General features: G+C 32.6%; 1 protein-coding gene across 1 annotated transcript in view; it reads left to right on the forward strand.

Annotated features, from left to right (window-relative positions):
* The first annotated feature begins 2,259 nt into the window (after nt 1-2,259).
* LOC146528762 (uncharacterized) overlaps nt 2,260-15,365 on the forward strand; it is a 46,556-nt gene continuing 33,450 nt past the window's right edge. The window contains exon 1 of the mRNA XM_085203791.1: nt 2,260-2,738. Coding sequence (XP_085059917.1) covers nt 2,666-2,738 — 73 coding nt within the window. The 5' untranslated portion in view covers nt 2,260-2,665. The remainder of the gene's footprint in view (nt 2,739-15,365) is intronic.

Below are 15,365 nucleotides of genomic sequence, written 5' to 3' on the forward strand. Positions count from 1 at the left end.
TGAGGTAATTATTTCATCTATTATAATGAGACTTCATTAGTTAAGTAATTCGTGCAAAAGTGTGAAATATATTTAATTAATGGAAATATGACAGTCCCATGAGAAACCGCAAGCGTCGGTTCTTCGCTATGGCTACGAATTTAATTGTGAAAATTAAAATGGTTTTAACAAAAGCTTTTTTTCTATTAAGTCAGCTTTAGTGTTCGCGTATAAGTGTTCGCGTCTAACTGCTAATATATATATAATATGGATAGTTTCTATTTATTATAATAAAATCAAATAAATCATATATAAATCATATAAAAGTAAGTAATTAAATTGAAACATCATTTCAGGCTCTCATTCTTAATATTTTAAAGAAAATCAGCTTCACACTGTATTACAGCAGGATAGGCAGAGAGAACCTAGTGTTATGAGACTCCGTTCCACATTTTTAATATTTTATTTTGTTATAATTTTACGAACTAAAATTCCCAAATATATTACATTTAACTGTTACATATGTTTCCATTTTATCGTGTCAGACAGAAAAAATATTTACTTCAGAATATTATCTACTATGTGCGTGCATCACACGTTTTCGGCTACGCCTTACGCCAGGTCACGCAACATGTTCGTCCAATTTAACAAATGACCATTCTTCATTCTATATAAAAAAAAATATTTACCACTAATAAATTCATTTCTCCGAATATTTTTTCGAATTTAAAAATGTTATCATATGTATGGATTAAACGGAAAAAAATAACAAAAGCAAACGACAAATTAAATGAAGAAAACTATAATAAATAACATTTCTAAATAACCTTCATTAAATCCTGAATCTGAACCACATTTATCTGCAGCTTTCAGCAGCTTCCTTTATGCAGCTTTAGAAAATACTCAATCAAGACGTTGCAAATTGCATAAGGCTAAATTTAATACCAGCATCGCGTTGGCGTTCAAATTAAACTTTGCTGCAATTCTAGTAAGTAGTAAATCAGCTCAAATCGAATTACGACAGTACAGAAATAATCTTATAAAGTTTAATAAATATTGTAAATATACAGAAAAAGAAGTATTATTTAAAGGAACGTAAATAAAAAATATATTGCATGGATAAATAGGTCTTGGTTTTATATTTTAAAACATTTTAAATTTATATTTATTCTTACAATAATATATTTTTATCATCCCAACATTCTACAAGCTTGCATCCATCGGAATTAGATATCTAAATTTAACTAATAATTATTTCGTAAAATTCAAAAATTGGTCGGTTCTGGTAATGACTTTTTGATTATATAGATATGGGTACCAAGACACGCACACATCATTATAACCTACAACAAGGACGAACGAATTATTTGGAGCACTCAATATAAATTAGAATTTTTATATAAATACTAACTTTTACCTGCGGCTCCGCCCGTATAGCAAATAGAAGTAATTTAGTTGTAGTGACACGTTCTAAAAGCCTCATAACTCCGACCGCAGTGACGGTGGGCTACATCGGTACTGTTAAATAAAGAAATATAGCCTATAAATTTCCTCGATAATTAGACTATCCAACTTAAAAATAATTTAAATCAATAGCTAGCGCTAATATCGCACTTTACATTAGTATCAGATATTAGGCAGCTTTGCTAAAATGACCAGGGTCTGAGGGCCCTGGAATCTCGGTCTATATTATAGGTACAAATCTTACCCGTCGCAACCGCCGCCCGCTATCACCTGACCGTGACCGTTCAAAACGAGACGTCCTGTCTTTCCGTCGTGTGCCAAAGTGTCAAAGATGACACCGGGACGTAAAAGTATCCCGTTTTTTGACATGGCGAGAAAATTTAGTCGGTCGAAGAACTTTTCGAAATCGCGGCGCGCTCATGCGTATTATTGCAAAATAACTGGATTAATAATGTCTGTTGAACTGAATTAATAGTGAAATAACCCACAAAAAAGCAAAAACAAACGGATATCCCATTTTCAGCTGAAAAAAGAATGGCCACGTCACGTTTGACGTACCTACATACGTCGCGATGACCGCCCGTATTTTAAAACTGTGATATATCTTTACTTCTAAAATATCCATTTTATTGATATTGATATGCTGTGAAAGGCAATCGTGATAGGCAATTTTGTTATGTACATATTTTAAAAGAGTTTAATTAATTCCTTGTAATTTCTAAAACATAAAAATAATTACTATAGTCTTTAGGAGATAGGTAGATAAATCCTGTCACGGATGTGTTTTAGAATTTTTAAAGATGAACAATTCCGTTATACATGGTTTCTGCTTAGATTTAACGAGCACAAACGAACCTATCGAGTTTTCTTAATTTTTCAACTTTTTTTGTGTGAAAATTGCCTAAAGCCTTCCTCGATAAATGAGTTATACCAAATCAAACCAGTTGTTTCTGAGGTTAGCACGTTCAAACAAACAAACTCTTCCACTTATTAATATTAGTAATGGAAGTATAACTAAATGGTGCCTTAACTGCTGGCAATTCCTTCATATATAATATAAGAAAATAAATATGTTAACATATAAAAATAATTTTCATAAATGAATAGAACTCAGTGAATATGTGAACTCAGAAACAAAGCCGACATATGCAGGAGCCAAGTTTAAGTGAACAATGACTTCAGAAAGTTTAAGCTAGATGATAAGTGAAGTTGGAAAGGCAAGATGATGGGCAGGTACGACGGTCGGGTCCTCTCCATTATGTTCAGCACTTTGCTTCTGGGACGAGCTATTGCTGGTAAGTTATTTTTCATTTATTAAGAAAACAATTATAATTGCATATATATATTTTTTCTCTACGAAACGACAACGCATGTCTTTTATTCAGCAAGGCAGGCAGAGACAATGTTTTATTATTAGATGTAATAGAAATTTTCCTGAATAGTAGATACGCCTTCAACGATGATATATAATCCCGCATTCAGCCTGCGCAAAAATATATTTTTCGAGCATCACGTTTTCATCCATAGTATAGCAGGATAGGCGAAGAGAATTTAGTATCAGGACACTCCTTTCTTCTCTTTCAGCCTTTGAATGGTGAAACTCAAGGTCATATTTTGTTTGACCAGAGCGGGAAAAGGAAAATAAGCGTGCGTGAAAATAAAACGCGAGTCCGACTCGCACTTAGCCTGTTTTACTTTATATAAGAATCAAAACGAGGCACAACGAGGTCTAACAAACGAAATAATAAAAGCCGCTTAAAATGTTATTTATAGAATGGATGAAACATATTTCAACATAGTAAATGTTTCCAGTAGACTCAGCAGACCTCTCCAAATGAATCATTAAGCAATTCCTCGGCGCAGGAAACTGTGGCCACACGGACATAAAACCAAACTGAAAAAGCCGTTGTACAGAAACTTCCGCCCATTCATTATTTAATCGGACTCACACTCAGATTATTTCGCTAGAAAATGGTTCACATCGTTAAAAAATATTTGTAAAAAAAATAAAGAGTCGACTGCATAAAACTATTAGTAGCGCATATAAAAAACAAAGAATTAGTAGCGAGCTTTAGTAGTTTCATAAAATTGTTATTTTAATTTTATTACAACTTACCTTTGGAATAAAAGCTTGTTTTTAAAAAGGTTATTTTAATTAATATATAATTTTTTACTTTTTAATTTTCCCCTGATATTCTACTAATGCAACATTATAACAAGGTGTTTACCGGATCAATCTTCGTGCGTAACAGAGTAGGCAAAGGGAGCCTAGTGTTAAGACACTCCGCTCCCCAGTTTTCGCCTAATTCTCGAGGTATTGCGTGTTAATTGGTGGAAATCAACGCCGCGCTTTCTACATCTCCACACAAGAGCTAAGAAATGGACATATTAAATATTAATTCCCTCGAGTGGGAATCGAACCCACAAACTGTTACGCTTACAATCACACGCTTATGCCCCTTTTCCACGACTCCTTTCTTACTTATTCTTTTTCTTTATGGTGTAATATATTTTACATATCAAGCCCTTTCGTTTCATATCCATATTAGGTGTGTTGTGCAAAAAATTGTAAGCCACCATTTTGTTGCGGCAGCCATTTTGGAATAAAAACAATATTGATTATATGTAATCTTGTTGTCATCAGAACTAAAGTCGTAATCCAAATCTCAGCTCAAACCGACATTGAGAAATGGGTCAAATTAAGCTTACGAGATTTCACACACACTAACATAAGACGTTAAATAAAAGCTTAAAGTTAGATACAATGAAAATAGTTCATTATTTATTAGATACTTTTTTTAGCATTTATTAAAATAACGAACGACTTCGTTTTAAGGATTATAAGACTTCGTTATAATAATTATTAGACGGAAAAACCAATGATTTTTTCCTTCAGGGAGTTAATATCGTGGGGATTTGAACCCGCTTTCACAGTCCACTAACAGTAAGCTATCACTGATACTATTCCGAGTATACACATAAGAGCATACTAATAAAACACTAATATATAATACTAAAGTATATGAGTATGAAAATGAGCAAGAATGGTTGTCAAAACAACGCAAATATCCGTCTTAGTGAATACCTACGTCCTATGAATAACACCCATGCAATATTTGAAACTTCTAGCACTTATAGCAACGAAGTTTCGTACAAACTATCAACCCCAAAAACCCTTTAGAAGTGGAATATTGCAAATTCCTGACTTATTGAGCACTTACGTTCTATAAATAACGGCGATGCAAAATTTGAAATTCTAGCATTTGTAGTTTCTGAGATTTCGTGATGAGTGAGTGGCTAACGATTCCATTTCATATAGTATATAGATGTATATTAAAATTTAAAAGTTTGAAACTGATTGAGGGTGTATAATTAGTCTCTCTAGATCCATGTCAGTAGGTAAGCCATTAAAGTTTGTTCGGATCTATCATCTAACTATCGCGCGTAAACTGCGGCCTCGATTAGCTCGAGGCTTCATTTACACCACATTGGTTACACGGAACTCTGTATGCCAGTCTGCAGCCTGCAGCTTGCAACCTTTATATTAGATAAATTAAGAGGAAAAATGCTAAGACAATATTTTACTATAAAATTATTTAGTTTTTTTCTAGGATTCCGTATCTCAAAGGATAAGAACCTTATATATATAATCACTTTGTTGTCTGTCTGTAAAGAACTTATTTTTGTTATTTCTATTTAAAGATCGCGTTAGAGAAGTCGAGCTAAAATCAATACTAAATATCTAGGCTTATAGTCCCTTGAAGCACAAAAAAATCAAGCTCATTTAAAAGAACGCAATCGAAAAATATGAACATTTATGAATCAATTTTGGTACTTTTGTATAAAATTAGCGGCGTAATCAACAACTATAAGAAACTCCCGTGGACCCACTCACAAGTGAAAACTACAATAACTAAAGGAAAAATTCAAAAGGTTAATATTTATAGGTATTTAATAGAAAAAAATATTACAAATTTATATTTGTAGTTCAATTCATTAACAAAGGAGCGCATATGTTTGCATAGTCAAATTTGTAAAGTTTAATAAGTTGTACTTCCCGTTGACCTACAATCCTGAAATTGGTACGGAAACCTCGGTCTACAAGCCCGACTCCCACTTAACCGGATTTTTTTATGTATAAATTCACGTTTTAATTAAACATGTGTATGAAATATCAGCTCTTTAAAAACACACTTGCTATGTATTAATTTAGAATAAGTTAATTTAGGATATAGCTAGATCTATACTTAGCTTAGAAGATAGTAATTCAGATGAATATAAGTATTTTATACACATACTTCATTCGTCTGAATTATAATTACATAGAATACGTGTTATAATTTTTTCTAATATATTGGAAAAAATATTTTTAGTTATATATATATTATTTTGTTAACTTTTGTAATGTGATGTACAATTTAACCGCTTGCAAGACATTGTTTGTACCTATATTCTATGTAACCAAGTTAAATACGAAGCAGAGGCCGTGGTTTCTTCGAATGAATCCTTTGGGAGGTTTGCAGAAATTTCGCAGGATTCACATTTACGTCTTAGTCCATGAAGACAGCTATCTCCGTAACCGACCGATCGTTAAAGTTTGAGATACACTTTACGATATAACGCTCGCCGGTTACACGGGCACGGGCAGCCCTGACCTCGTTAGTGTTTCGCATAGATTTTTCTAATTTATTCTAAATAGTATTATTAGTAACCATGTTCATGCCTTGTGGGATAACACGAACTTACATTTTTGTATAGTGTGCTAATCATAACGAACGATCTGTAGGTAAACTGGAAAAATATTTACATTCTCATAAATTATTACCGTATATGCAAAAATATACTAATTAAAAAATTATAAAAGAAGAAGAAGCAATAGAATCAGAAAAATTCCTTAAAAAATAAAATGTATCATAAGTCATCAATAAAAACATAACATTCAAATAATATCAATTCATCGGACTTCCTCATCATTTTCTCGCCTCGCCTGTTTTCTTGGTTATTTTAATCATAAATTATATAATATACCTATATATAAACAGAAATATTATTATAAGAACTTCACTCATAATTGCATTTCTATATATTGCGGCAGTTTCCAAATGCAAACCAAACGTTTACATAGGGCGTCAAACAAGCAGCGCTGTAACTTTCCCAACCGAGGAACTTCATCTGGCACTGTAACATCTTGAAACATAAGTCACCCAAATATAAACTAAATGTAGACTAACTAGACTGTACTTAGAAATGAAAGTAATAATTTAAATATGATATAATATGAATAATATTTATATATATATGTGAGGATTGAGGTCGTCGAGGTGCAGGGGCATGTGTGTGATGCGACGGTTGTAGGTTCATTTTCCTAATCGAATACTACCGATTCAAAATTAAATATTTAATATTTTCATTTTCTTGCTTTGGTAACGAGGCAAAGCGCGGCGTTAACTTCCGCCACTCAGCAACTCGGCAAGTAGGAAACGAAGAAGAACTAGACTTGTCTTGATGGGGGGCGCAGTATCTAACACTAAGTTCCCAGGTTCCCCCTACTACCCTGCTATGTGCAGGATATAGCGTAAAGCTAAAAAAATCTGCTACATGCAGCAGTGTAAGTGTAATAATAAGGCACTTTTTCCTCCACTTTCCGCCCGAATATAAGTACTGCCCAACACTGCATTTTTTATTTCCAGGTCGTAGAAGAGAAAGCAATTTAGATAAATTAATGATTATTCCTTTGAAAGGGATCGCACCCACTACGAATGAACTTAGCTATAAAATTATTTACTTTTTGGTCTTGTATTTAAATCTTATAAATTGAAAATGTTTATTAACTCAAATGTATTTAATAATTTGAGGTTCTTAACGAGTATTTAATATGTACTCGTATGTGTTGTAACTTGTAACATTCTAGGCTTAAATTTAATTATAATGTGATATACGAGCTGTGGCCGTTGGCTGCGCTAATATAGTAACAACTTTGATATACTCTATTAATATATAAACTAAAGTTTATAAAATCCAAACTTTGGATTTTCAGCGAACTAAAGTTTTATTATAAATTGTAATCAATTTAGGTGTACTCGTATATATTAAGTAGACTAGCGGCCCGTTCGCGGTTACGCCCGCGTGAACTATGTTATTATTCATTTCTGTCTCCATGACTACGTCCTAGTGACGTCTATACAAAATTTGAGACTTCTAGCATTTGTAGTAACGAAGTTTCATACAAACTTTCGACCCCAAAAATAACCCCTTAGAAGTCGAATATAGCAAATTCCCGTCTTAGCGAGCACCGACGTCCTATAAGTAACTCCTATGCAAAATTTGAGATTCCTAGCGCTTGTAGTTTCTGAGATTGCGTGATGAGTGAGTGACCTTTCGATTTTATATCTATCTATATATATAAAAGGACTTGTCCTCACTGACTGAGGTAAGACGCACGCACAGCCGTAACCGCTGTGCGTAGAAACGTGGAATTTGGACAGATGTTTACTTTCGTAATCTACACATCCATCCATCCATTAAGAAGGGATTTTGAAAAATTTTAACCCTAAAGGGGTGAAATAGGGGTTCAAAGTTTGTATGGAAAAAAAATTAAATCGGCACCGATCTTTATAAAATTTGAAATTTAGATTTTTAAAAGTATTTAATTGTACAAGTGTTTCATCGTTTTCTAGAATTCTCCCACTAAGGGTGCAAATATGGGGTTGAAAGTTTGTATAGAATTTTTTTTAAATCGGCACCAATTTTAATAAAATTTGGAATTCAGACTCTTAAAAGTATTTAATTGAACACATGTTTCATGGTTTTTTAGAATTCTTCTCCTAAGGGTGCAAATAAGGGGATAAAAGTTTGTATGGAAAAATCTTTAAAACGCCACCGATTATTATAAAATTTGAAATTTAGACTCTTAAAAATATTTAATTGAATATGTCTTTCATGGTTTTCTAGAATTCACCCCTAAGGGTGCAAATAAGGGGTTGAAAGTTTGTATGGATTTTTTTTATATCGGCATCATAAATATTCGTATGATTCAAGCGGGTGAAGCCGCGCCGGTCCACTAGTACTATCTATACTAATATAATAAAGCGGAAGAGTTTGTTTGTTTGTTTGTTTGTTTGTTTGAACGATCTCTGGATCTACTGGTCCGATTTACTATGTTTTTGTTTTGTATGAAAGCTGCATTCTTCAGAAGTGCTATAGGCTATATAACATTACATTACACATATAAACTAATATATTTTAAAGTAGTTTCTAATTTGACATGCAATTTATTCTGCCATGTTAATAACAACCGTCGCGTCGCTACGCAACCGTTACCGTGACATTTTGATATTCATCCTTATGAAAATATAGTTTAGATTGAAATTATAGTTTACTGTATAACATTCTAATAAATAATTAAGAAGATGTCACCGATTCGAAATGACCTAGCCTTCGGGTGGCACAGTATGAGTATGACCGACGGGAACGGGCAGATGACGTTGATGGTTTTATAAATTTTCATATATTTTCGAACTTTATTTGCTGTTTATAATTAATTTAAAATACACTTTGGTTCTCTTCTTATTTTATTTGATATTGTTGACAAAAAATATTTTTAGGTAGTTTTTAGGTACGGGTTCTAGGTTCTAATATTAAGAATATCCTTTAGTTACTTTTACTTCTTATGTTGGTTTTCAATTTCTCAGATATTTTTTCTAATAATATGTCTCTAATTATTATTCTTTTTGATTATTTAAGCTTATATTTTATTACTAATTCTATTGAAAACTGAAAATATATTAAACAAATATTCTAATAGTTTAAGCAGGCGTAGCCGCGTCCGGGTCCACTAGTATATAGATAATTGTTTGAAAGTTGATAAACGGCATGATAATTCAGATATGAGAATCTAAAATTTTTTAATGGAAACTTTCTATTATATAAAAATGTATGTGTGCTTATAATTAAAAATACCAAAAATACCTTTCGTGTTTGGCGACGCACTCATCATAGAGCGTAGAAACGTACTAGTCCACATTATGTAAATTAATAGTTTATTATTTACTACTTTTTCATAATTAAATAGATTATAATTTGCATTTAATTATTAATACAAGAAAAATGTATAGTCGCATTATTAGTATATAATATTATAACAGCCAATCTAATGTAAAACTAAGAAATAGTGGGTGTCATTATATTACATTATAAGCTTGGCAAAGTTTATTCCCATAAACTGCTACTAAACTTTATATCGGTTACGAGGCTACGCACGTACGTGCTTTAAATTGCTTTAAAATTGTTTATAATTGTCCCATATCGTGAGGATATTTTCATTACGTTAATTTACTTAACATATAATGAAAAAAAAATGAAATACTAAATCAGAAATTAGTAGAAACACGCAATGCAGAATTCCAAATACATTTGCTAATAAATGTTATATTAGTCTTGTCGTTTATGTACCCATGTATTTTACTTTCTTGTTTTCATATTTCGCGATTACAATAAATAAATTAGAATGAACTATTATTTCTTAATATTTTCATTTCTTCACTGTAGCACCAAGCCCGGCGTTGAGTTCCGCCATTCAACACGCAATGCCTCGAAAATTTAGGCGGAAAGTGGGGAACATCTGATATTCGTTTTATTTGCACGGCAATTTCGTAAATAAAATTGTTTTGCTGCTTAACTAAAACGTTTATGCATTAATTATGCTCCAAATAATTATTCTGTATATCCGATAAGATATTTAACTATTTCATTATAGTAATGTGAGGCCGTCGAGGCGCAGCGGCACAAGGGTGTGACGGAACGGGTATAACGCGACGGTTGTGGGTTCGATTCCCACTTCGAGGAAGTGAAATATTTATTTAAGTTTATATTTCCATTTCTCTCTGGTGTCGAGGCAAAACGCGCCGTTGAGTTCTATCCCTCAACACGCAATGCTTCCAAAATTCGGCAGATAGGGGGGAACGGAGTATCTTAACACTAGGTTCCGTCTGCCCACCCTGGTGTGTGCGGGATACAGCGTGACGCTAAAAAGAAAAATATATAGTAATGTAATGTGTAAAAATGTATAGTAATGTAGAAAATATGACTATGAATTGTTTTACAATAACCGTTCTCGCGTATTTTGGGTAAAAAGAAAATATTTTCATATTTGACCATTGCGTCAAAGCTTAATGTAAATAAGATGTAAAGCTTCCTTTTTTCGGGTAGCGAAAGCGAAACGGTCTGTTCTGTAAAGGGAGGTGTGAAATGAAGCAAGTTCGATTCTATCTGTGAAAAAGATGTAGCTAGTTAGAGCGTGTTTAGAAGGGGAGAGTGCGTGATACGTCGACAAGATCATGAGATCAATGCTTTTGATAGACGGACAGACGGTCAACAAAGTTATCCCTTAAGGGTGAAGTCCCACATAATATAAAAATTATAATTGTAAAAAAAGGATCCTACTCATACGATGTTAACTTAGTTACCCACCTACATTACAGTGTGTTGTACGGTAAAATTAAAAAGAAACTACTTCTAAGTCTATTTTACACAATCTTAGATAAAAAAAGAACTTAGTCACTGTAACTCACACAGAGGACACGGCATGGGCGTGGTTACTGGCGGCTCATAGATTTTCTGTAAAACTTATGGCTTTTAACACTGTTAAATTTTAAACATAAAATTCTATAAAATATATACCTGATATACGGCGGAAAATGGGGAACGGAAGTGTCTTAACACTAGGTTCCCAGGTTCCCCCTCAGATATATAGCAGGGTTACTATATGCAGGATACAGCGACAAACAAAATAAATAAAAATGCTACTTAATTTTTTTATCAATCAATCAAACTCGTTCTACACTCTCTGTCCACACACACAAAGCTTAATTTGGTGCTTTGTTTGATCACAACTGAAATATATGTACATAAATAAATATTCAAAAAGGTGGAATTTAACCTAGACCGATTAAACGAAAATAGATGGCCTACTACTGCACCATAATAGCGTCTTTTATAATCTTAATATACTCGTAATGTTATGCAAATTAAAATATACCTACTAAAGAAATATAGATTTATGTACACACACACAAGCCACACAAGCCATTCAGAAATCAAAAATTAAAGTTTTTTTTTATATTTAAATATATATCTATATTAATTAAAAGAAATCCTTATCTTTATTATAAAAAATAAATATGAGCTTTTTTAACGATTTCGCACGTACCGTACGGGCAAAGTTAATAGAATTTGCGAACAACTGTTGAAGAATTTACATGACCTTGCATGACCTAAAAAGTTTTTTTACATCACCAGTAAAAAACCGCCGTCCATTTTGCATATCCACCAGAATTATGTATATAGAAATACATTCGCGCGTACCGTTCTAACCATACGTTTAATTTAACATAATTGTAAAGTAGTCGAGTGTTATCGTCGGTAAAGCTAGTATATCACGGCTTTAAATTTTTATTTTTCCTCTCTAATTGAAGCGTTTTCTAGGTCGTACTACTTTACTTAGAGCTTTGGCGAATGAATGTGAAATAAATTGCATTTAATATGCTCTAACTATATTGGTAGAAGCCTTTGTACTAGAAATGCTTATCATATTACGTATTTGTATGGAATTTTAAGTAAAGCAGAGGCAGATTTTCTATGTAAAAGATACATTTATGTTATAATATTATTAAATTAGACGTAAAATAATTACATATTTGTGCATATTAAATAGTATATGCAGCCTATACTTAAAGATATCGAATACCCTTCGAAATTCCTCAGAGGAACTTCTATTTCAATTTCACGAGTGTGTCGTGTAAAAATTGTATTAGGTAATACTACCTACCGCAGTTTCCTGCAAATAGACACCAGTACAAAGGTACTACGTCTCGTCGTAGAGAGCCGAGTTTGTTTCGTAGGAAATGTTCGGAAAACTGGATTGAATTACTTTTCTACATACGAGGTGGAATAATGCATAGACCTTGTGAGCAATATTTTTTACTATATACATTTACATCTAAATGTAAAAATGTTGTTGTCGAAATAGTTATAGGGGAGAGCGGGGCTGAAAGTGTCGATTTTGACAAATCCTTACACCAAGCGTGTAAAATAGAAATTGTGCTACAATATCTAGAAATTGTGGTTTATCATCACATTAACAGTTTTAACCGATTCTTCTTATTCTTGGTAATGTTAAAATTTTATTATATAATCTTTTATTTTACATACATATAATAAAAGATTTTCAGTATAAACTGCTTAATACAAGATAAACTAATTAATTAGATATCTTCGTTATACAATTCTAAACAAGGGCTCTTACAAATTAACGATGCGAATCAATGTTTTCCTATTCTCGTATTCAGAAGGCGTACAACCCGAAAAAGCGTCTGAAAATAAAATTATTGGTGACCTAACCTCGGCGGAAATAAACCTATCGAAGACGTGGTTGAAATGTTATTACTCTTAAAATCTATTGCCATATCTTTTATACAAAGCGAGTATGATTGGGGTAGCAAAAGAAATAAATGATAGATTTCTTTAACCTTTTAACGTATTTAACGTGAGTACAATTTTCAAACGTTTTCAAACAAAACAATTATAATTATCTTTGCCAATATCAGTAATAAAAAGATTTCTAAAATTAAAAAAAAAATTAAATCAGCTTCATGCTGTATTCCGCACACAGCAGGGTAGGCAGAGGAAACCTAGTGTTAAGACACTCCGTTCCCTACTTTCTGCCGAAATTCTGGAGGCATTGCGTGTTGAGTGGCAGAACTCAACGCCGCGCTTTGCCTCGACACCAGAGCGAAGAAATGGAAATATAAACGTAAATAAATATTTCACTTCCTCGAGTGCAGATCGAACCCACAACCGTCGCGTTTCCTAAAAAAAATTCTGTAAATTCAAATTTAACGCATAAGAACAATATTGACCCATATATTTATCAAGGATCCGTGTGTCGAAGATGTTAATACAATTTCCTTTCGTCTACGCAATTTTCTATATAAACATGATGGTAATCGCGTGACCTACTGTCGATCGGAAAAGCTTATCACACCGGAACCTCACCTCATGTTACATGTTTACAGCACCTTACAGTCATGTTTATAGTCCAACTTAAATTACTTTCTTTATCTTGTTCGTACACCAGTCCTACATGAGAAATCTTAATATAATTTATAATTAATTCATTAAAGTAATTAGTTTATTAATAGAAAATTAGAATGTTACATTAATAAATGAACGTTTGTTAACACTGTTGGTATAATTGAATTTGGACGGAAGGTGAGAATATCATAGATGAGAGAACTAGGCACTCTCTTCTTGCTGCAAAGCTTTAATTATTCAGTTCGTGCCGAAGTAACAAAATAAAAATAGAATATAATATTTAAAGGATTTTCTGTACCTTCTTTGCAGCTTCACATTTTCTTCAGCATGCATTTAATAACCGGGTGCGTGTTGAGTGACAGATCTCAACGCCGCGCCTTTGTTGGTTACGGTAGGAAAATGAAATTATGCACTACTCCGAGTGAAAATCGTAACCACAACTATCGTGTTTATAATCAAATGCTATTTACGTCCATTGTGCTAGCGTGACCGGCGTTAAGTTCTGCCACTCAACACGCAATGCCTCCAGAATTCGACAGAAAATGAGGAACGGAGTGTCTTAACACTACGTTCCCTCTGCCTACCCTGCTGTGTGCGGGATACAGCATGAAGCTAGTGTGACCTCAATTTATTAACTCATTTAGTAAAATACAAAACACAACATTGAGCGCAAAAGTTTCACCATATGATATTTGAAGATGGAAGAACTGTAATGTCCTACAATACGAGTTGATGTTATCTCAACGACATCCTCACCAAAGTACTTAAAACTGCCAATAGCATTTGAAAGCCGTTGCACCCTCGCCTCGCTCATGTGAGAAAGCTTCACTTAAGAGTCATCATCTTTAATGTCTTATTCAACATTATTAATGATTTTATCATTCCCCCGACCATCGAAGATGATACTTGTGTATAAGATAATATTAATGCATTCCCAAGTGCCTCAAGAGAAACGTGGACGTATTTCAGACTCGCATGTGTGAAATATTTATGTATTTCGACTACTGTAACATATCTACAACTTTTATAAAATTTGCGAGTATCGATTATTACTACGGCGACGGCAGCTAATGTATTAAAACTTAAATAATATATTTCATTAAACACGTTTTCACGTTTTTGAACGAACAGCGGTCAGCTAGATTATTATCCGGATTAAGTAAAGTCCATTATATTCATTAGATAAACTTATATTATCTATGTTATTGTATGTTATTATTATAAAAGCTTCAAAGTAATGTTTATACATATTTTTCGTTAGCATTTGCAACTCTTACGTGGCCTTACATGAGCATATTAGATTAAAATCAGGTTATTTATTATTCTTATAAATTTGCGTTATTTTTAAAACATTTGTATAAATTATTTCAGGATAAATAAGGTTTATATGTTTTAAAATAATTAAATAGCTGTCGTTGTTTGAAATCGCGTCTATATTCTTTTACAAAATAAATTAATGAATTTTAATCGACTGTTCGTGTATATTAATACGATTTTGTTAGCTTTACTTCTTATATATATAATTTAAGCAATATAAACAAATCTTGCGAAGCTATTTTTACTTTTGCTTGAAAACATGCACATATGTCCAGCTCCGGACGTTATGACAACAAAATATTTTTAAAACATGAAGCTGACACCCTTGACGTTATCTTAACGTCAAGCATGTTCAAATGCATTTTTTTAGTTTTTTAATAATATTGTGATTATTTACTGATAATTTAAGAATTGTTAATTATTATTAATAAAATAACAAACAAATCTAACTAACTTTCCCTGCTGTTTAATATGATAATTACTTATTATTTTAATTAATTTGAATGCAAATATAA

This window comes from Heliconius melpomene, chromosome 19 (assembly GCF_056956725.1).
Source record: "Heliconius melpomene rosina isolate 202511_hmr_F chromosome 19, ASM5695672v1, whole genome shotgun sequence".
In the NCBI taxonomy this organism is placed as follows: domain Eukaryota; kingdom Metazoa; phylum Arthropoda; class Insecta; order Lepidoptera; family Nymphalidae; genus Heliconius; species Heliconius melpomene.